The following is a 22,103-nucleotide window of genomic DNA, read 5'->3' on the forward strand; positions in this document are numbered from 1 at the left end:
TAAAATGGGAGTCTTCTGAGTGGTGTTTCCGGTTGTCTGGTAGGTGCTGACCGACGTTTCAGAAGTGCTTACTGTCTCCATCAGGATCATCACCAGGTGGTTATAGTTCTAATGAAGGCAGTAAACGCCTCTGAAACGTCGGTCATTATCCACCAGACTACGCGGTGCGACGTCTTAGAATACGGTCATCTTCAAACTTGTTTAATGTCAAGGTTAATGCTAACTCTGAATCTTCTTCGCTGTCTTTGAAGTGACTACTTTCGAAGAGGAGAGAAGAGTGTCGTAAGCGACCTGAAATATCGGTCAATTTCTGCCAGACTACAAGGCATCTTAAGAGGGAAATGTAATATCTGTAATCAACGCGTACATCATGGGAAATAGAACAGCCGGGGGTGGGGGAAGGAGAGTAAGAATGAAATACTTGTGATGAAATAGTTCTTCTTACCTTGGTCGCGTGATACTCATGAAGAGACTGTCAAAGCTGCGGCCTAACATGGCTCTCAGGGCAGTTGCGTTGAGGTCGTGTGGCTTGGGGTCCAGCATCTTGTTGGGCGACTCGATGAGATCAGGTGGAGGAAGTTCGTCTAAAGGATTCCCTGGGCGTAACCCGTAGTCTTGAGGAGAGAGGCCTTCGAAGAGTCCCCCTGAAGCGTTGGCGCGCTCCCAAGGAGCAGGAGACGAACACACGCTGACAGCCAGCAGCCACGCTACCTGCACCAGCAGCGCCGCCTGCCCCCACAGCACCTCCATCTGCAACAAGTCGGCAGCTTCTGCAAGAGTTGACACGCTCCTCGCCTTCGGCCTGAAAGTGCCATCCATTCACTTGTGAATCGTTCTGCCGATCAGGACATTGGACAGAAGGTGTGATGGGCGAGTAATAAGGAAGAGGTAAGGATAAGTGGGAGTATAATGAGGAAGAGGATAAAGGTAAAACACGAGAAGTGGATAGAAAATGATGGAGACTGAGCATGTGATGGAAGAGAAGAAGACAAAGGAATTGTGGAAGAAGATGGAGAAGTGGCAGAAATAGATATAAGAGGAAGGAATGAAATATAAGGAATGTTTAATAAAGGATAAGATTAAAGAAGAAAACAGGAAAAGAAGAATCAGGAGGATGAAGAAAAGAAAACGCAGAAATATGGTGGAGGAGGAAAGTAGAATAAGTTGAAGGGGATTAACAAAAATTATGCAGAGGAGAAATTGAAGGAAAAGAGGAATTTAAGGAAAATGTAGGAGGTGGAGAAAGAGACTGGCGAAAAGAGGACAAAGGAGAAGCAGTACGTGGCGGTAAATAATAAGATGAACGTGATGAAGATAAAGTTGATGGCTTGCATGCTGTGGGCATTCCAGTGACTTTCAGAGAACCGTACGAAACGGGCTTCTTCCTCGTGACCTGGGTCTTGAAGAAAGAGTTATTATTTGTAGCATTTTACAGGCTGCTACAGCCTTAGTAACCGCTCTAATGAGAAGATTATTTGAATGAGTTACTATCATTTAAGAATGTCTTCATAGGCTTGTTAGCGTGAATGCAGAAGAACAAGTCTGCATGCATGCTTCATGCCTGTTCCATGAACTGCGTTCTACTGAAAGTGTGAAATAGAATAACTGGTAAACGAGCCGATAATTTCTCTCTTTACATAAATTACATATCTGCCTTTTAAAAAGTATTTTAGTCTCTTATTCTGGGACGTGTTCTTGAAAGAAGGAGGGTCAACACTAGTGAAGGATCAAAAGGTATATTCGGAGATCACATATTGTCCAGATGCGTTTCATATTTGTGAATCTGTTGCTGATGTTAATCTTGTAGCGGGATAATTCGAAGGTTTCTTCGTTGCATCATTAAACATGTAAATTCACCATTAGACCTGTAAATCTTGACAAGGATATATATTTCATGAGTTCACCTCCTTTACTTCAACTATATTCTGTATGTGCCTTTTTATTTTTACATTTTATCATTAGACATGACATGACATTTAAATCATTTACTGAATTTTCTAAAGTCCATAATTTTATATTTAATCATATTAACTTTAATTTTCTTTTTAATTTCGGCTTAAATTATGAAATTAATATCTAAGCACGAAGCCTTGACTATATTTTAAACAACAGAAAGAAAACACGTGATCCCGTTACGATTAACAGTATACATTGTCTACACATTTATCTGTTAATACTGAGAAATAAAAAGTATTTAGTATTTTTTTTAGTATTAATGCATTTTTTAGGTGTAATTCTGTCCTGTGTCCTTGTAAATTATTCTCATTTTCGTGGAGCAGTGGTTGTTCTTGCATGTTTTCTTTAACTGCGCTTCGGGGCTCTGTAACACACTTGTTATGAAAGTATTTTAGGGCAAGAAACAGACTTTTTTATTTGTTTTGTAGACAAAAGAAACGGAAGGGAAAATACCTTTGCTATGACATGTCTGGAATTCGCTTCTGTGCCGCGGAATATTTAACCGGAATGAAAATAGAACCTAGCCTGCTCCTCAGCGCGACCGGCCTTGAAGAGAAAAGAAATTCTCGACAAGTCTGTAATAAATGCCGAGTCGGCTTGGCGGCACGCACGGATATATTAAGTGTTGAACAGATATTCGCCAGCTACAGCTCCGTCTGTTACCCCTACATCCGGCTTGCTACTTCTTCGACGCGTTTTATGCTTTCTTTGCACGAAGTGCACAGCGAGAACACATTAATGGGCTGGACATGTCAGTCCGTCTGTCCAGTCGATTCAACTCGAGAACCACTAGACGGATTTGGATGAAATTTGATGTGGAGGTTGTACTACTCTGCACGACCTCAAAATCGGTCACCCCTGACAATAAGAATTGCACTCGGCGTGGTGTCGCGAGAGACGAGTGATCGATCGATCGATCGACTGCCAAGCAGCAAACAGCAGAGGTAGGCAAATTATGCACATTTCTTACGCTTTGATTGTCCGTATAAGAAGTAATGAATGAACTACACATCTAATTAACAATGGGCGTAACTCTCCATTTTGACAGACTATTCTGCAGGAAATTGTGTGTAGACTGTCTTAACCTTCAAGTGTCCCTCATTGAGGCCCTTCATTGAGTTTGGGGCTATTCATTTTGACACAAATAAATTCGAGTCCTTGGAAGTAAGTAACAGTCGCATCATCTGTCTTCTTAATCCCACTGATATTTCACATTTTATATTTTCAAACAGATTTTGCTCAGTAATTCGTATATTTGGGATTTATCCTATTTGAACTTCGACAAAGACCGACGTGCTCAGGATTTACTCACCATTCCCGGCCAAAACCGTCGTCCTTTCTCCATGATCGGGAGTACATAACCGGCATAGATCATATAGCGTCATAAATTTGTGGTTAGTTTCTTCAATTAAGGAAGTTTCTCAACGTCTTTTAGTATTTAATGACAGGAAGATTAGTAATTATGTATAAGGAAAGTACTGTCATGTGGGGGGGGGGGGGGGGGGGGCTCTTCTGCGCCAGCGGGCTGGCGACCAATGCTCTGTAGTCTTGGAGCCGGAAACTGTTCGATAAAGCCAGATTTCCGTTTTGTACAGGATTTTATGTATAGTGCCCTACAACTGTTGTGTGTAAATAATTAATAACTTTTCTGGAAACTGCCGCTTGAGCGTCCAGTCCTCTCGGGTCGTTTGATGTTCATGTAACTTAAAACTGCTACTTTCGTCGTCATTATCCGACTCGGCCACAACAGCATCCATGCAGTCTCTCTTGCAGAGAAAACTTGTTTTATTTGTACGGTCGTGGTTATATCATCATCCATGTGCTATCCATTCACCTGTCCATCAACATTAACTCTTCAGTGTACATGTACCCGTCAGTTATTAAACTTATGTAATATGTAATACTGGGCTCGACCCACCATGAGCTCAACACTTAACGTTTGACAGTAATGGTTTTAACAAGTCACTAATCAAAATAACATTAATAAGCAACATTATTATGGTACTTGTAAGTCATTATTCGTTGTGTGATCAGTATCATTAATTGTGGTTATGACTAGCTATTGCTTTTGTTTTATATTTTATATATATAATACAAAGTCAGTTAATCTGTGTGCTGCGTTTCTTACAGAACTTCATATTTCTTCGTGTCATTTTACCTTCGGTGATAATAAGTCAATTGGAAATGTCGTTATTAAAATAAACTTCTGTACATTATGGATCTTTTTAATTGAGGAAATCATTCTCAGTATAATAAAATATCGACCGATAAGTTGCAACATTGGTTTATTGTTGTCAATTTTACCTTGGTTGAAAGTTTATATATTACTTCGTATACCTGTATTATATAAAACCTAGTTTGATGTTTGCTTGCTTTGGTGCGTGTTCAGTAGAGCTCACAAAGGCCCTAAAGTTCTCAGAACGATATTGTATGGTAAATTATTCTATTTTACAAATACTTCTTTCAGGTGCACTCACGAGATAGGTGACGAAATCGATTGAATAACTCAGATTTCAATGTTGTTTTAAACTGAAAGTAATTGGAAAGTAATACAGCGAGGGAAGGGACTGGAAAGGATAAGACGAATAAGGAAAAGATAGAAAGGCTGCAAGGGAAGAAGACAAGAAATGAGTCCCTCCCCGTTGAATTTAAACGGGCATTTCCCTCCAATATAGCTTTACGACATTCTTTTGCTCTGTACTTAAATAATCTGTGTTATCAGCATTGGATTATGCGGAAGATGTAATACGTAGGCATTAAGAATATCACTTGGTGTTTGTTATTGTTCGTTCTAGATAACTGTCATATGTAATGGGAATTGAAGAATTTATTGTTTTATATAAATCTCTACAAGTGATGATGTTAAATGTCTGTAAACAGTGGAAAAACTTATTGAGTTCACGAATCTAATCAATCGTGAGGATTGAATGCTAGTAGGAGGATAAGCTATTGTAAAACAGAAGGTCTAAAAGTTATTTTTGATCGTGTTGTTAGCGTTAATATAACAGCTAAACCCAAAACGCATGCTTTACCGACTAACTATATTTTCAGAATAAAACTGGGTTACTTTGTTACATGATTTAGCATACATTAAATCAAGTCTTATTTACATAGATGCTAGTGTCATTGTTATACAAATACTAAAAATTAATAACAATTCAGACACATCTAACCAGGGTACTTGTACTGAATTTCCCGAGAGTTTAACACAAATTTCGTTTGTCTGTACGTATCAGTGAACATTTAGACCTGTCTACGGCTTTGATTTCTGTGAATCTGCGCTTCAGTTAGAAACAACCTGTCATTTGCTAGATATCAAAGTTTGGAAGTGTAACATACTCTGGTTTTATTGCTGCTGCTTCTTTTAAGTTGGCAATTCTGTGTTGAATGTTATTTATTTCAGTATTATAATTCGAAATTTACACTCGCGTGATAAACTTAGAATTGAATTTATGAATAAAAAGGAAAATAAATTGCAGCGTTAATCCAGCAGTAGAAAATACGGTACAACTAAACGACGGTTGGAGATGTTAATGCTGGTGTATTAAACGAACACTGCAACAATCCGAACTCATAAAACAAGTTCACTGTGAACTGCTCTCATTTACAGCGTTAAATTTAATCTACGGGCTATAAGCACAAATCGTGTCAGCATAGGGTAAAGTATGGGATATTCATGACATCGGCGATTTCAGTGACGAAAGTATTAATTTCTTTGTCTAATACTTTCGTATCTCACGTATCTAAATTATAGTTAGAAATTCAGTCCGTACCGCTAAGAGAACACAACGCGTCTCCATTAACTATCAGCTGGTTTATTCTGTTTAAGAAAGTAATCACTGTTTACTCTGAGAATCATACATAACCTCTATAGTCTATGAAAAGAAAATATAATTAATTATTCCGTGTTGAAGCAGGTGGGTTACAAATAAGAACCAATGTGCGGTAACATCGATCGGACCTGTGTCATAGTTACATTGAAATACAAACATTCCACATGAAGCAAGGTTGCTTGCGAGGTCTGTTAAGGTACACCGCGGTACAGCATAATTATACGTAATTGAGCCATCTGAACTACTTCGGTTATGATATCACCATCGCAAAACATTAACAGTGAGATAATCACATTTAAGTGCACTTAACATATAACTGGATTTTTAAAGTTACCAAGGCATTTGAATGAAACCCTTCAGGCCATAAAATTGATTATCAAAGCCGTAGCAAAGTAACCATTTCAAAAAGAATACAAAACGCAGTATCTAGCCTAGTAAGATGGGCATAGATGGCTCAATTATACGTAATCAAGTTTTCCTTCGTTGTCTCAAGATATATTCATAACTGTCTTGTTTTGTAACCGTCAGGAAATAGGGTATTTGCATACACACGTTCTTTATAAAACTAGTCGGCCTGGTTGGTACATGAAGTAACCTTAAATCGCTGCCGAGAGAAAAATGTAAAATGCAAAGGACGTTTCGGACAGATAATGCGGGAAAACTGTCGACTTATTCTATTACTGAAAATTAATTACAGCGGTTTCTAAAAAAAAATACAGACAATTTCTGCCGAATGGCAGTTCATAAGAAAAATTACCATTTCCTCCAGATTCCTCCTCTTGTACAGACAGCAGCGGGATAATTGTAGATTTTTATTATTTATAAAGCTAAACGCAGAGTTAGAACCTGCTGTAAACAAAAGTAAATGTCCCACTTGGATAGGAAACCCCGAGAACATTAATGACTTTTTCCGTTTAGAAAATCAGCCACAGGTGTGTCAGAAACACATAGCGCGCCATAGGAAAACTTGAAAAGTGTAATCTCTAAAGTTACAAAAATTTACTTTTTGGTGAAATGTAGAAATCATGTTTACTGCCCGTTGAATTTCGACGGTTATAACTTTAATTCACTTTAATCGATGTAGTGAGAAAGCGTAGTTAAATAAACTATGAAGACACGGATATGGCGTTTAACTTAATACATTAACATGTTATGTTTTTAATTCCGCGGCCTTCGTCTGTTTTCTGACAAACAAAATTATGCAGTAAATGATCGCTGACCTCAAGCCTAGCCTCTAAACTGAGGACCGCCTCTCGCCAGCGATTGTCTACGTGATATATTCCCAGATAGCGACATTCGAATTTTACAATGTTTCCCAAGAAAATGTAGTTGGATATACTCTGGCTCTGGGCACGTCCAGCAACAGCAAACTTCCGTGATTCAAGTTCTAGTACCAGGATGTTGATTGCAGAGGTTGGTCGTGTAATTATAAATGGTGCGATGCGGATCAGGATGCTGTGAATAACGCTCTCACCAACTCCAATTAAATGCTGTATGAGAAGTAAATTCGGCAACATCGGAATAAAGAATGTGCTTACATATGTGATGCAATGGTCGTCTTGTAGTTTGTGCTGGGTTTCACGGCGCCTCTCAGAGAATTTCCGTCCCTCGCAGCTCACAGCTCCCTCCCGCCGAAGACCCTATGGACAAGGATGGTGAATTTATAGCACAAGATATCCCGTTCAGACTTCCTAACACTGAAACTTGTACATTAATCACAGATACAGACAAAACGGTGGACCTGCTTCACGAGATATATAGTTAAACGAATAGCGCTGGTATCTCGCGTTAAGGTCGACACATTTCGAAAGGGAATCGAGATTTTTGTTGGATTTATGCAATTTACAATGTTATTAAAATAAGCGCATGGTGTTGAGGTCTCGTCCGTCTACGTAATTCAACTTCAAAACAACTTTTATATCGGAGTTCCAAGCTGAAAATCAGAAGAATTTCATTTAAATAATTGGCTGCTGTAACCACTCTGCCTCTGGGTATGATTATGTAAGGGGATTTCCCATTACTGGACTTATACTTCGGTGACGTTAAATGTAGTATGATCGCCCTGGTGATGGAGGCAGCAAGGACCTCTGAAATGTTGGTAAACTCCTACCAGATTACACAGTGCTACAACCCAGAAGCAGCCATCTTCTTACTCACCGCCGTGAAAACATTAAATCCTGCACTATTGACTGATTCGTGTGTTAGGCTGTACGACAAAGCTGCTTAAACTGTATTCGAATGGGTGTGTAGTGTAGAGGGAATTGGGAAGATAATCGAGAGATGGGTTGGTAAGAATCTGGAAAGTCTAGGTCATGACCTACTTGGAAGTAATATCCCTGAATTTACCTGGAGAAAACTAGGTGATGAAAACCAGTCACAATCAGAGGCAATCGGTCGGAATTTGAACCGGGTACTTCCTGGATCTAATTGTAGTGCGTTAACGCTGCTCTAACCCGTTCGATATAATACTGTCGTCAATATTCTGAAACCAGTAGAGTTTTAACCTATGCTCAAAGCGGTCTCAGGCAAAATAAATTGTAACTGTAGTTTAAAATTAGAAAGACGGGATTTTTGCGTCCTTTGGGATTCTTAAGGGTATAAAGAGGGCACAACACCCTTGTAGCTGGGAATATCAGCTCTAGACAGAAACGGCGGAAACCTCCACTCCAGCGGGGAATTCATCCTGGGCCCCTAAATTAATGTGAGATGGCTAATGTTCTATAAATACTTGTGGGGAGTCCCAGTAATTGAAACAACAGCATTTTCCTTCCCATTCCGACATGACTCGATGCAGTCATAATTGTGCTGTGAAGGCTTGGTGGGTCAGAGGTTGGTTAACAGCAGTTGATCAGTCAAATGCATTCACTTTGCTTTGTGGCGCTGTCCAGGCGCCTCTGAGGGCAACAGTGGCATAAAGCTCGTAGGACTATATAGAATTCCGCAGTCAAGGTCGACACGATAAATAGAAATATCACGAGGGACCACAAAACTTGGACAGAAGTGCTTACACGTGTCTTGTTTATTGCGAGGATTTAGTGTTTACACTGCCGTTATTATCCCACTGTTGTTATCCAAAGTGGCTCTCATTTATAAAGTTCAGTCGCAATACAGTGGCCAATCCGAGCATAAGATTCTTTAAATAGTCTAGGAGCTGTAAGCAGCATTTTGGCAAAGTACACACATGTAATCCATATGACGTAACGGTGAAAAATTAAAAAATAAATGTTATAATTATCGGTAGAATATTGTCAATCTGGTATCAAGAGTGGAAAATTTCCCTCACGTTTCACTTTATTTTAAATTTTACATACATCGTTCATCTGTCTTCATCTTAATTTATTTCGGATACAATATTTTTTCACACGTAGCCTTTGTTGCGTCGAAGAAGACATACCAAAATTTCAAGTCACTAGCCAGAAATATATATTTAAAGAGCTTCGTCATAGTAACAGAAATACAAATATTAACCGATCTATAGCCCACGGATCACAAGGTAATTAAAAAAGGAACAATACAAATGTGTACCTCATTTGGTGTGTAGCCACATGCACTATTTAAATATATTGAAACCATCTTCAGGAGATTAAAAAATTTTAAACTAGTTATACGTCACGTTCCCGCATATGATCTCTTTGTTATTTGCCATCCCGTCACCATGAGCAAAAATTATCTGTTCACTGCAAAACGATCTGCTGTAAAACTCTTCTTTGTTAGTTCGTGTCCGTACCACCGAATCTGCTGCAGTGTCGAGTGTGGTTTTCTGCATTGTGATACCATCTAGTCCTGTAGGTGATTACCGACGTTTCAGAGGAACGTATCGTCTCTTTAGGGTCGAAGTGTGTGTACAATGTCTTCATCAGTATTTCTAAATACATATGTATTATGCTATAATTAATAGTTGTTATAACTAATTACAGCACATACAGAAAACAAAGAAGTAGACTCTGTCGTTGTGAGGAGCTGAATGTTAACTCGCGACAGGCAGAGGAAACGTAAGAACATGGCATGCGATGCCATTCGCCCGGAGATGAATGACATCAATTCATGCCGACAAGTGTAATGATTGACAAGAACGGAGGATGCCTCGAAGACTGCTGGCGGTTAAGAACATAATAATGTTTACGCTATAAATAGAATTGGCAAGAAAAACCAAATCTACATGTAGCCTAAAATAAGCCTCACATTATCGACGTTCATGTGTCTGCTTCGTATTCGGGAGGTACCAGAACGATTTTTTTGAGAACAGGGCGCTGCTTTTCTTAGGAGAAAGTATTGGAATCTAACACCGATGAAGTGACAGGACGCTTTAGAAAACTGCAAATGAGGATCTCCATAAATTTTACTCATCACTAAATATTATTAGGATGATAAAATCAATATGATATGGGCACGCAGCACGCAAGGAGAGGTGTGAAGTGCATACAATTTTAGTTGAAAGCCTGAAGGGAAGAGAAAACTTAGGTGTTGACAAGAGAAAAATGTTAATATCTATTTGAGAGAAATAGTTTTTCGGAGGTGGATTGCTTTCATCTGGCTCGGGAAAGGGACAGATGGTGGGATCTTGTGAACGCGGTAATAAGCGTTTTGATTCAATTTCGTTACTAGTTGAGCGTACTCTGCTTTACTCCATGGAGTTAGTTGAAAGTTGTCGCTGGAATAGTGCCTTAAATTGATCATTGTCGCTTCCTTTTATATCCTCCCAAACCCATCATGTTATTTCTTATTCGGCGCTAGTCAACGCATTTGACAAAAAGTCGTTAAGTAAAGTAAAAATCGAGCTGTAATAGAACAACTAATTGAGAATGTTAGTAATGCTACCTAAAGTGTGTTAAAAGTTTGTATGCATATTCTGTTTTGATCCTTTCAAGCACGAAGCTAATCTAAATATTGTTTAAAAATTAAGTTCCCACCTGAACAAAAAAAAAAACACAACTCGTCTCGACTACAGAGATTAGTATGTCAGTAATGTTATAGACGCCAGAGCTGTTCATTCTGAGAATCATATGAAACCCGCTGTGGTAACATGGATTGTTATTTATTGTTAAAACAGGTGCACCCTACATGAAGTTATGTCTGGGCTTCAAAGGGTGAATCCCCTATATGGGGAGGGTTATTAGGTAACGGAGGTGAACAAACAGGCGGTAGACTGCAAGTCAGTCTAGTCGTCTAAAAACTTATCTCAGCGGTATCACACCTCATCAGACTGCGTGTGTAGTGAAACAAGACTACCAACTCATACAAGGCCGTGCAGTGTCTAATTATTTTACTGCTTCGCTTGTTTTTACTTTTGAAAACGTGTTCAGTTTCACATCATACAGTTATGACATTCTACGATTAATACATGTTTGCTTTTTTCAAGCAAGCCCTGATTACAGCAGTAATTGTAAGGTTTGACGACGTCAATACGACAGGACAGAGATGTTTTTTTTTAAAATTTGTATTGGTTATAGATAACCTACGGAACAGCTTTATAGTAGATGCATAAAAAATGTCGACCACCTTCAAGAAGTCGCGCATCCACACTTTTTAGTATTTCCTGCTATTCTGAGACGTGTTTCTTGGCCATCCGTGAGTTCAGAAATTGTTGCAGGGGCTTTAATTAGTAGATTGGTTAGTAATGTACTTGTAACAGGCAGACCTGCAGACGATATTGCTTGCTGGATAAGGGGTACATGTTCGATGCCCATGTCCTAAGCAATAATAAGCACAAATGGCCGTGTCATTATAAGCCTGTATTAAATGTATTTCGCCTCCAAAATACAGCATCTTCGTAGCAAGAATACGTCACTCACACCGATTGCCACATGTTCTACATATAAGTAGGAAAAATTAAGTAGGGGTAAAGGGAAACAAATATTTAGTTCAGTCCTTCTGATACATTCAAAGACATATTGTCTTTCTTTCCTTTAAGATCAGAATCGGTATTATAATCAAAACCAAAGCGCGAAAGGCAACCATGGTCACTCTGATTTGTACTTTTGCCTGCTGACCAAGGTTACAGGCACGTAAATCCACTAACAGATCGATAATTACTAGGACAATTATTCTATCTATTTTTAATTATTTCATTTCAGAATATAAACGTTATTAAATCTCTTAATAAAATGTAATTACTGAGTGTTTATGCAGGTGGTACACATAGTTACCACCACTCTCGAATTGGTTAACCTAACCTATAAATTGACTATACGGCTGGCAGGCGATGTCGCTTGACATCCCTGGTCTATGTAATTCCATACTAAAGTGTTCCCAGAAGCATATAAGAGAGGGCCCATATAAATAGGCAAAAACCGCGTATTGCAGTGCGTGTATGGGCCATATGGTCGGCCAACCTTGCGATATTATGACTTGCCCGTGGCGCCAGCAGCAGTAAACACAGGCTCGCAGCTCCGCCTGCCAACGACACAAATACTCCAGACGTGTTTTTGATTTAATATTTTGGCTGTTTCTTTTAACGATTCAAAAGCGAAGTAAACTGAATGCGCCAACTGCCTGAGAACCAGACTCACTCAAGTCCACTTCCGTGAGAGCTAAAATCTAGATGGAACACGAAATTCAGTTGGCAGTAATGTTTCATTTTTTTCAAAACGTGCAACACCTGTGCCGAATCATTTCACACAAAAAGAAACGAAGAAACGAAACAAAGGAAGAAATGAGACGAGACGAGGAGGGAAGGAATGGGTGGACGGAAGAGCAAGATATCGACAGAGAAAAATAAATAATGAAGGGAAAATCTGCTATCATGTAAACCCTTTAAGAAATTGTTACGATTTGCTGCTGCATACGATCAGGCATAATACTGCACCTGTACATAGCGGCTGTCGTGGTGGTAGAAGTGACCGCGTTCAGCAGAATCCTTCTTGAGAAGTTGATAGTTGTCCACTTAGTAAAAATATTTCTCGCCTTGTATAGGACCCAAAATTTCATTACCGTGTTGGCACGACCCCACACACTGGCCCCTTATCTTTGAGCCAGATGAATTCACTTAACACCACCATATCCGATTTTTTTTATATTCCCCTTCTGTCTGAGTCTCCCAAATGATCACTTACACGTTCCTTAAGGTCTACCGTTTATTAAAGTTCTGTATTAATTTCTCTCTCTCTCTCTCTCTGATTTGTGTAGAATTTGAGGTTTTCACGGCGGTGGGTCTCAAGATGGCTGTCTTCTGGGTTGTTGGGCCGTGTAATCTGGTAGAAGTTGACCGGCGTTTCTGAGGTACATGCTGCCTCCATCGTCAGGGTGATCACTCATTGCCCGAAAGCATACCACAGGCCTGATCCTTGAATATCACAGGAAAAAATCTCCAAACGAATGTTAATCGGGACTCGAACCCAGGATAGTTGATCGAGATTGTGGCCTTGGTTCCTGTAATCTCGTTGCCGAAACAAACAACATTGGTCTTGCTTAGTTTTTGAGCTACAAGAACCGCCCTCATTTGGACTCGAACTCAGGACAATTTTTCCGGCGTTTAACCTTCCTGAATTATTATATTTCTCTCATGAATAAGCATGCCAAGTTTGGTGCAAATCGGTTTGTCTATTTTTGAGTTAGAAGGGAGTTTACATACACAATCAAACGCAGTTTCAGTTTTATATAAAAGATAATGGGACTGTCGCTTATTCCGTTTTTGCAGCATGGCCAGTCGGTGTGTCGCAACAAAAGGGACTAGACGTATTTATAATGATCCTTTCCTTCCTGTGCATAACATAATCGACTGGCGTCAGTGAAACTGACCAAGCTGGGCGCCATGTATTGTGTTTTTTGGTACACTCGTGTGAGACGAAGAGACATTTGTTCGTTACAAGGCCAAAAACATGTTTCAGCGTGACAACGTACTTGGGATCAGTAATAATCTACAGTCGCTTCTTTTCTTGTTGCGTTAGAAGGAAAAGAGGTTTTACAGCGGCGGCTCTGAAACTTTTCTGACTTCTCTCTCGCGTGTGGATTCACTAGTTCAGTAGTCGGCCCCTAGACAACCGCAGGGGGTTACGTCGTTGAAAAAGACGACAGTTGGCGAAGACCTTGTGAGAAATTGGAGGTTAGTGGTACAGCGGCAGCTGTTAACACTCATCAAAGCCTCAGTTGCTTATTCCTTTACTAAACACAAAGAATACGCAACATTTAACAAGTTTCACAATAAAGAAACTATACCACAAAGGTAATCCCGTCGCAAGGAAACTGGTTTCGGATGCCATTACAGCCTTGTGAATTTCTCAGTACGAAAGCCATAGGATTTTTTCTGGTGTATACACAAATTAAGAATTGCGGATATATAAAATAAAAGAAACAGCTGGTGACAAAACTGGATGTAAATGGAAAGCCGGTGACGCTTGTAATCCGTTGTTGTCACGAAATTGCTGCAATATTAAGTTTTTTAGACTTAACATCACATCCTGCGTCAAACATTAAAGTCATGGTAAGAATCTTCTTTGACTATTAGATAGTTACTGAGCCTCTCAGAAACACCCAGCTTTTATGAAGTTAGTATATTCATTACCGTGTTCACAAAATGCGACAGTTGGACACCGTCATACACGAGTTGAATACAACCCGCGTGTAACATTAGGGTTATCGTAACATAATTTAAATAACTACAAACTTTGGGTTAGAAAATGTTATGTTACGTATCCCTGAAGATGTATGAAAACATGCGAAACGTGTTTGGTGAAATATTTTTTTCAATGACCGTGGACGTTAATTGTGGACAATTCAACGAAATGTGAAATACAGAGTCCAGTCTCAATCGTCTGATGCAATTAATCTAAAAACCGTTTTAATATTATTCTCTAACTTAGGCTTAAGTGTACTACATTATCTTTTTCTTTAATGGTTTCCAACGAAATTTTTGTGTGATTTACTTTCCCCCCACGCACGCTACATGTCGCGTCTATCGGATCCTTCTTGATTTAATTATCCTAATAACATTAATTGAACGGTGGATATGATTAAAGACCTCATTATTTAATTATCTCCATTTCTTTGTTACGTGACTTTTTCTCCACCTAAATAACTACTTCAGAACTTTGTTCTCAAACACCCTGAGTGGTCGGGTAAGAGGCGATGTGTCACGCCCGTTTAAAAAAGAAACACGTGAAATTACTGTAATTAAGAATGTTATCACTTTTACGAACGAAGCTCATCTAAATAGTATTTAAAAGTTAGTTCGTGCCTCAGTGAAAATTATAGCTTTCCTATTAGAAAGATCAGTTTGTTGATGCTGTTAGGGAAATAATCGTTGTTTATCTGATAATCATATGAAACCATTAAAAGCACTTTCTGGATAAAATGAACTAAACTTTAAAACAAGTGTTCACCATAACTGTCACTGTGCTTAAAGCGTTAAACTGAAAAATTGAAGATGTCTATGAACGTTCTAACACGTTGTTCAGCCCTGTCCTAAATCCGATTAGCTCTTTCAGAAATCTGACACATGAAATTACAGTCAGGGTACAATAACGTATGGGCAGAGTCCCGGGTTTGCGTCTAGAGGAGTCCATGTGTGATTTGTGGTGGACAAAGCGGCGCTGGGACATGTTTGTCTCATAATCATTCAGTTTCTTTCCCTGTGAGTATTATTCCACCGCTGCTACACTGTTTTTTCACGGTTCAGGTCAAGCACGTCAAAGTCGGTGTATGCTAAGAGCTGCTTAAATGAAAACGCCACTGTTCCGGGGGCCACCACGTGGATTTGGGTGGGAAACATTTGAACCACCTAATTCTGAGCTTAAGAGTAAGATACACGTTCCGTTCTCCTGTTTTCATACAAGTATAAACAAATGTGAATTTAATTTAAACACATTCCAGCTTATTTAATTGAAGTATAAAACAGCGTTCGCGAAAGTAGCTGACATGTATTTGAAAACTAAAACCTGTTGAAGCTGTGTCATTTGTGACCGTACATCTTGTATAATTCGAGAACTGAGTCTAGCCGCATGAAAAATCTATGACTGCAGTGGTTTTGATATTCCTGATTCAGGTCATACAACCCATAAAACGAAAGGAAAGTTATATGCACGTAGGTCTGAATGTTTGCTTCGAAATTATCAAAAAATCATCATATACAGTCGTCATCGTAAATTTAATAGCACTGTCCTCTCTTACATAACTTGTTCGAGAAGAGTTCTCATGAGAAGAATTTCAAAATGTCTCACTAAGACACAACTGTATCTCTTCCATGTAATTAATCGATTGCTTCTGTACGTAAAACTCGTTATTTTGCACCGAGTGGCTTACAAGCGATTCATTTTCGAGAATGAAGGAGTAGGTTTAAAACACAAGCAGCAAAAGCTACATATATTCACAAATAAATTGGTTATTGACATAAAAATACGTATGTGTCACCACAGCTTTCGTAATTTCAGTTTATACAAATATTTGTCTATCTTAATATTAAATACGTTACGTGGGGCCTTTGCAAATATAAACGGCTCCAACAACGAGGTTTGATAAGTCATTTTCTTCTATAAACGCCATTTGAAGACTAGAAAATTATAATAAAACAACATAAACATTGGAGAAACTGATAATTAATGAATTATGCAATTATGAATGTTATTATTAGTCGGAAATGAATCGCTCTTAACATCGTACTCCTGCCAAACTGTTAAAGAAGTTCATACATTAAAAACACCACCTCCCCTTTTTCGCTCTTCTTTGGTTCTTTCCTCCTGCATCTTTGCTTTCTATCTTTTGAAATTCTGTAAAGTTTAACGTCAACACTTGTACGATCTGAAGAAGAACGTTACCTCTAAACACGCTGCTACCATCTGATGAAAATTCCACTACTAAAAATGACGGTATCGTCTAATGAAATTTTCGAATTCATAACATTCTGGTACTGTTTAACGAGAATCACACTCCGGCAGCTTTTACGCTACGAACAAATTGCCTCGGTGTCCGCTGGCCCCAGAGTCGATCTAGACGTAGTAATGAAGAGAAAAATGTTGCTCCTGTCAGAATCGAACCCATCCAGTCTATATCCAGTCACTTCTCCAAACTGCCCCTGTCCCCATCAATAACAATAAATTTAATTAAATTATTTATTTTGACGTACTGACTCAATAGCTACAGGAAAAACTTACTGAGCCAGCACAACAAGATGAAAGAAAAACAATAATCTATTTCTGTAATTTAAGTAGTTCTACTCATCATAGTTTTAATTCCATCTCACACAGTGCAGGTTATTTGCGCAGTCCGCGACTGTATGTTTCAAATGCTGGTGTTCAGTGGCCGGTCCTAGGCTATTAAGACTTGCTGGTATCAGAATCTATCCAGATGAATTTAAATACTACTGTAGAGAAAGAGGAGTGGAGATTTTGCGACTTCCAATGTCAGATCGGCAACGCAATTCAAACATCATTTACGATAAACAACTTTCAATACCGACCGCACAAAACATGCTTTGTTGCCTCGATCCCTTGCATTACGCGTGTTTACTCAAGAATGGCTGCGTAAATATTTTCAGTTATGTTCCCGATGCGTTATTTCTTCCAAAGAGACAGGTCTATTCAGGTGACAAATCACGTCGATAGTCAAGAGTTACTCACATTAGTAGGGGAATTTTAATCACTGGCAAATAGAATGGGCACCACCCCTGATAGCGACTTCTTCTGGAGAAATTGTAGTTTGACCAGATCGCCTTCTGCTTAGGCAACTATTCCAACATAATTGCTTTGCAGGAAAGCCTGCAGTTGCAGGCGATCGCCGTGTTTCTGGCATAGTAGTGACAATAGCAAAAGGACTGTACGAGATTTGAGGTTTTCCAAACAGTGAAGATGTTTGGGTTCTAATACCTTGTGGACTTGCAAGGCTGAAAGCCTTGAAGATGGAGGCAGTATCTTCATCCGAAGCGTTGGTATCTACCTACAAGGCTTATTATTAAGGAATTGAGTAATAAACGTGCATACCGTATAAAGTAATGGATTCGAAGTGCGGATATTGTAAATGTAAATCCGATATGCTACCACTGAGCTACTTCGGTTAAGTACGTGCAGCTATGTCTAGGAATAAGGCGTCCTGCAATCTCATCTTAGGCAATCTTCTCCCTAAAATTTATTAACTTCGTGTGGGTCATCCGATAGCCAAGCCTCTGCGTCTGTCTCTCTCTTCCCCCAGTTACTCCTCCTTTTCAGTTCCTGTCCTTCACTGTACATCTTTCCTAATCTGTTGTGCCCATCTTTATTTCTTTCTCCCTCCAGGGCGTTTTCCTGTCACTTGCATGTTCAAAAGTCTCTTTTGGATTCTTTGTTCATTCTTCAAACATGCCCGTTTCATCTGTTGCGGAAAGTTCTCGGATTCTCTCTCCATCCTTTTTCGTTTCTTGTTTTCTCCATTTTGGCTTTTCCTTCTGTACTTCTTAAAATTGTCATTATTAGATTAGCTTAGTATTTAGTCCGAAGCTGAACAGTTATTTATCAGAGAACACAAAAGGCTCGGCCGATCCGGAACACAATTATGGAAAAAACGTCGATTTTCTCAGTGGCATTGATAGAAATTAGAGCATCTGACACCCCCCCCCCCCCCCGTGTGGTAATTATTGCCCTCGGGTTTTCACGGCTACAACTTCGGCATTCGGGAAAGAGCTGTGTCGAATGTTTACAATTATCCAGCGTTTCGGCAAACACTGCAGTTGCCATCTTGGGGGCGAATATGTAATTTTTGGGCATTCTTGGAAACCTTATATAGGGCAGACAGTGGATGGTGACACGTGATGGGTTGTTCAGAATGTTGGAGGGCCTCAGTAGTAAGAAAACATTTCTTCCGTCACATTCACCGCTTCCACTCAGTGGAGTACTCATTTTACAGACGTTTCTGAGGTTCTTGGTGCCTCCATCATCAGATCGTCCTGATAATGGAGACACCTCTTAAACGTCGGCAATCTTCTACCAGACTACACGGCGCAAAAAGCCATGCATAGTTTAATTCCGGAAAGGCAGTCCCGAAGAAGGTCAGTGATTAAGTCGGCGCTGCAACTAAAGACTGTTTGTACACCCCTGATGACGACGTTGGGCGATCTCTCCCGACGCTTCCCTGGCCCATTCTTTTTATGCGGAATTCTTTGCTTGGTGAGCGATGCAAGGCCTTCACGCTTGGGAGCTCCACACAGAATGTGAAGGAATGTCCCAACAGGATGCGGTGCTGCTGCGGCGGCTGAGCGATTTCTCTCCTTCGGGAGGTCAGGGCTTCCCTCCAGTCTTCCAAGCTGAGGTTCTGTGCTTGCCCCTAGTATAAACTCGTTAGCTCCTAGATTACCCTATGTGTGTCTTTAGTGTAAGCACGAAACATCACGAATGGCGATGCTATTCAATGACGGACATGGATTTACGAGAAGGAAGAACTGAAACGAAAATGAAAATACAGGATTTGTATGCTCGGCTATGACGCGTCATAGTATTCGTATTAGGCTCGCTGACCAGTTTTTAAAATGCATCTGTTACCTTCGTCATGTCTGGCTGTCCGCGTGTGCCACCTCGACAAATTCAAATGTTGGTTAATAATGGAACACCGATAACGAACACTTGCACATGTCGTCTTTATTACTTCCACTAATCACACAGAAAAGATATTGCAGTGGAATGAGTTCCGGTGAACGCGATGGCTACTAAAATTTATGGCTGTAATGCAAGCGTACTTACAGTCATGGTTTCTCTGGCGAGGTGGGATGGCTCGTGGCCAGACTTCCCCAAAACAGTGTCGTTCGGGAAACGAACGCATTACAAGCACCGTGTTCTCTTTGCGCGTATGATTACAATTTAGTGAGATAAAAGGTTTATGAGGACTAGGTCTCACGTCACATTGTGGGACCTTGTAGAAATTTTGATAATAAAAACGTATGGAGACAAAATTTAATATATTATGTCATATACGGTGCAGAATTGACTTCAAGTAATATCATTCAAAACTTATATTGTTATAAAATTGTAGCCAAATTACAAATTTAGATGATATATGTGACTGATATATTTCCGTCATTAGTACTGACCGGAGACTTGTGTACGCGAAATGAATATATCGTTGGAGGCAGCAGCATCATGATCAGAATGGGAACTAATGATGATGAAACCCAAAAGGAATGTAACGAAAAAGCTGGCAGAAGTAAAAAGGGAAGGTCAGCAAACCAAACTGAGCCTCAAGAAGACTGGACCGAGCAATGAACAACTTCCTCTGGCTACGAAGGTGTGATTTCACGTTCTCAAAGCGGCGTGTATGAAGGAGGTTGGCTGTCTTCTGGAATACTTCGCCGTGTAGTCTGGTAGAAGTTTACCGGCGTTTCATGGTGATAGCTCTGATGATGAAGACAGCAAATTCCTCTACACGACAAGTTCATCTTCCTCAGCGAGCACTATGAAGGGTTGGTCACCCCTGTAGCTGGGGGAGGTGCTGCGCGTGCTGTGTGACCCGGGGTTTGACCCCTTCATCATGCAGTATCGTGACTGTTCCTAATAAGGCAAAGACACCTACAACCCACTCATTCAAGTAAGGAAGAGGACGCATGAACAGGAATAAACGGCGAGGAGCGGTATAACAATTAGTACCTTCAGCAGTTCAAACACTCCTCCCATCTCATGGGCCCGTCTTTGTGTACATCGACGCTGACGATAACACTTGACGCTCGATTCGGCATCAGGCCTGCCACGACGAGATTTCAGGTGGTCTGTTCGAGTCCCAACAGACACATCCGAAATTTGCGATCAGTGCCGCGTGTACGGTAAGACCAGAATTCCATCAAATGATAGAATAAGTGCTGTAAAAGTGACACGTAAGCATGCAGAAGTATAATATGTCCACCAGGCATCTCCTCTGAAACTGCGTTCCCAAACCGGTGATCCGCGCGCTGCTGCCAGCACACGACTTCAATTATTATAACTAACTAACTAACTAACTAGCTGGCTTTGTAATGACCCAGTATGCCATTCTAATTGCATTTTATCAATGTGTTTAAGACGTGTGCGCTCCTGCCTTGTAAATAAAAATGACAAGACACGATGGTAGACCTAATAATTATATTTGCAGCCTATTATTTATATTGAATATTGAAAAAAAGTTCAACGGGAAACATACTTTAGTTTTGCGGTCCGTGAAACAGAACCACTGAATTAAAACATGTACATTAATTTTACCCATAGTGTAGTTATGAATCACGTAGCAGAAAACTCCGAATATTAATCTCGGGGAAATTAAACAAACATGTTAACAGAGTTATGAAAAATTCTTTGTTCAACTGTCAGGACAGCTGAAAGAGTCCAGTAATTTGTATACGGACATGATCGCCATTAATCGTATGCCTCTTTAGTTTTGCTTTCGGTACACGCTGTAAATATGCATCTGAAGGGGAATAAATCTTCATTTGCAATGTTCCGCCTATAGACACGAAGGATGTGTGTGGTCTTCGAGATCGTGATTCATCATTGCTTTGTATCTTGACCGTACGATTAGATCTCGGGTGGGTACAAACAGTCAATCAATCAATCAAAAAGTCAGTAGCATTGGCGGAGGCGTATATTCAGACTTTTTCGGCATGGCATAAAGTGACGAATCTGTAAATCTTTTACAACAGTTCATCTTTGTTTATTTATTTATTGGTGCATTAAAAGGGCTACCTTTGTCTCCTGTATTGTTATTAGGCTGAATTTTATCAAGTCTGAAAATATAAATATAGGCTTACATGACGGGTACGAACACCCCCCCCCCCACGGTTCCAGGTTTGGATATTTTCTCTTGACTGTCCGGGGCACAAAGGTAAAATGACAATGTTAGAGAATGGTGAGATCTCAGGTTCTCACGGCCACGAACATGAAAATGACTTCTGGGATGTTGCGTCGTCGTGTAGTCTGGTAGAAAATGACATACATTTTAGAGGTTCTTTCTGCCTTCATCCTCAGGACGCAGTAAGCACCTCTCTGATTATGTCGGTAAACGTCTACCAGACTACACGACGCAGCATTCCAGAAGACAGTCATATTCCTTGCGAGAATCGTTCAGAACACGTGATCGTAAGAAGGCGGGGCACCAGTCCATTTTTTCGTTCCTTCTCCAGATGTGTGTCCGTGTCCGTGACGTTCTGGTTGGGGCTCAGGACTTTTACAAACCTCAACAGAGCAGCCAGTAGAAAACCTTATCTCTCATGTCGTAGCAGTGCATTATGCGGGCTTATGAAAGAACCGAAAGACGCTGTTCAGAATGCTCTTACAAAGATTACTCCTGCAGCTGTCACCCAGCTTCAGAATCTTCTCATCCACGCCTTTGCCACGCCAGTGACCTCATACGTCGAGGCTTCTCGACCATGTAATGCAGGATTACCCTGTGTCCCCT

General features: G+C 40.1%; 1 protein-coding gene and 1 long non-coding RNA gene across 4 annotated transcripts in view; one reads left to right on the forward strand and one right to left on the reverse strand.

Annotated features, from left to right (window-relative positions):
- Positions 1-22,103, forward strand: part of LOC147873632 (uncharacterized) — a 134,201-nt gene that overhangs the window by 48,561 nt on the left and 63,537 nt on the right. The window lies entirely within an intron of this gene.
- The window catches only part of LOC110834480 (noggin-3), a 53,845-nt gene that overhangs the window by 3,322 nt on the left and 28,420 nt on the right, over positions 1-22,103 (reverse strand). The window contains exons 3-4 of one of the 3 annotated variants that reach the window (XM_022073675.2): positions 7,328-7,429; positions 446-750 (exon numbers count right to left, since the gene is read on the reverse strand). In XM_022073675.2, coding sequence (XP_021929367.1) covers positions 446-750 — 305 coding nt within the window. In that variant the 5' untranslated portion in view covers positions 7,328-7,429. Of the gene's footprint in view, positions 1-445; positions 803-7,327; positions 7,430-22,103 lie in introns of all 3 variants that reach the window. The other 2 variants (XM_087350233.1, XM_022073674.2) reach the window with 2 other exon arrangements.

The sequence above is a fragment of the Zootermopsis nevadensis genome, unplaced genomic scaffold (assembly GCF_977971745.1).
Source record: "Zootermopsis nevadensis isolate Lab colony 2312 unplaced genomic scaffold, Znev_1.0 Znev_ptg000017l, whole genome shotgun sequence".
NCBI lineage: Eukaryota > Metazoa > Arthropoda > Insecta > Blattodea > Termopsidae > Zootermopsis > Zootermopsis nevadensis.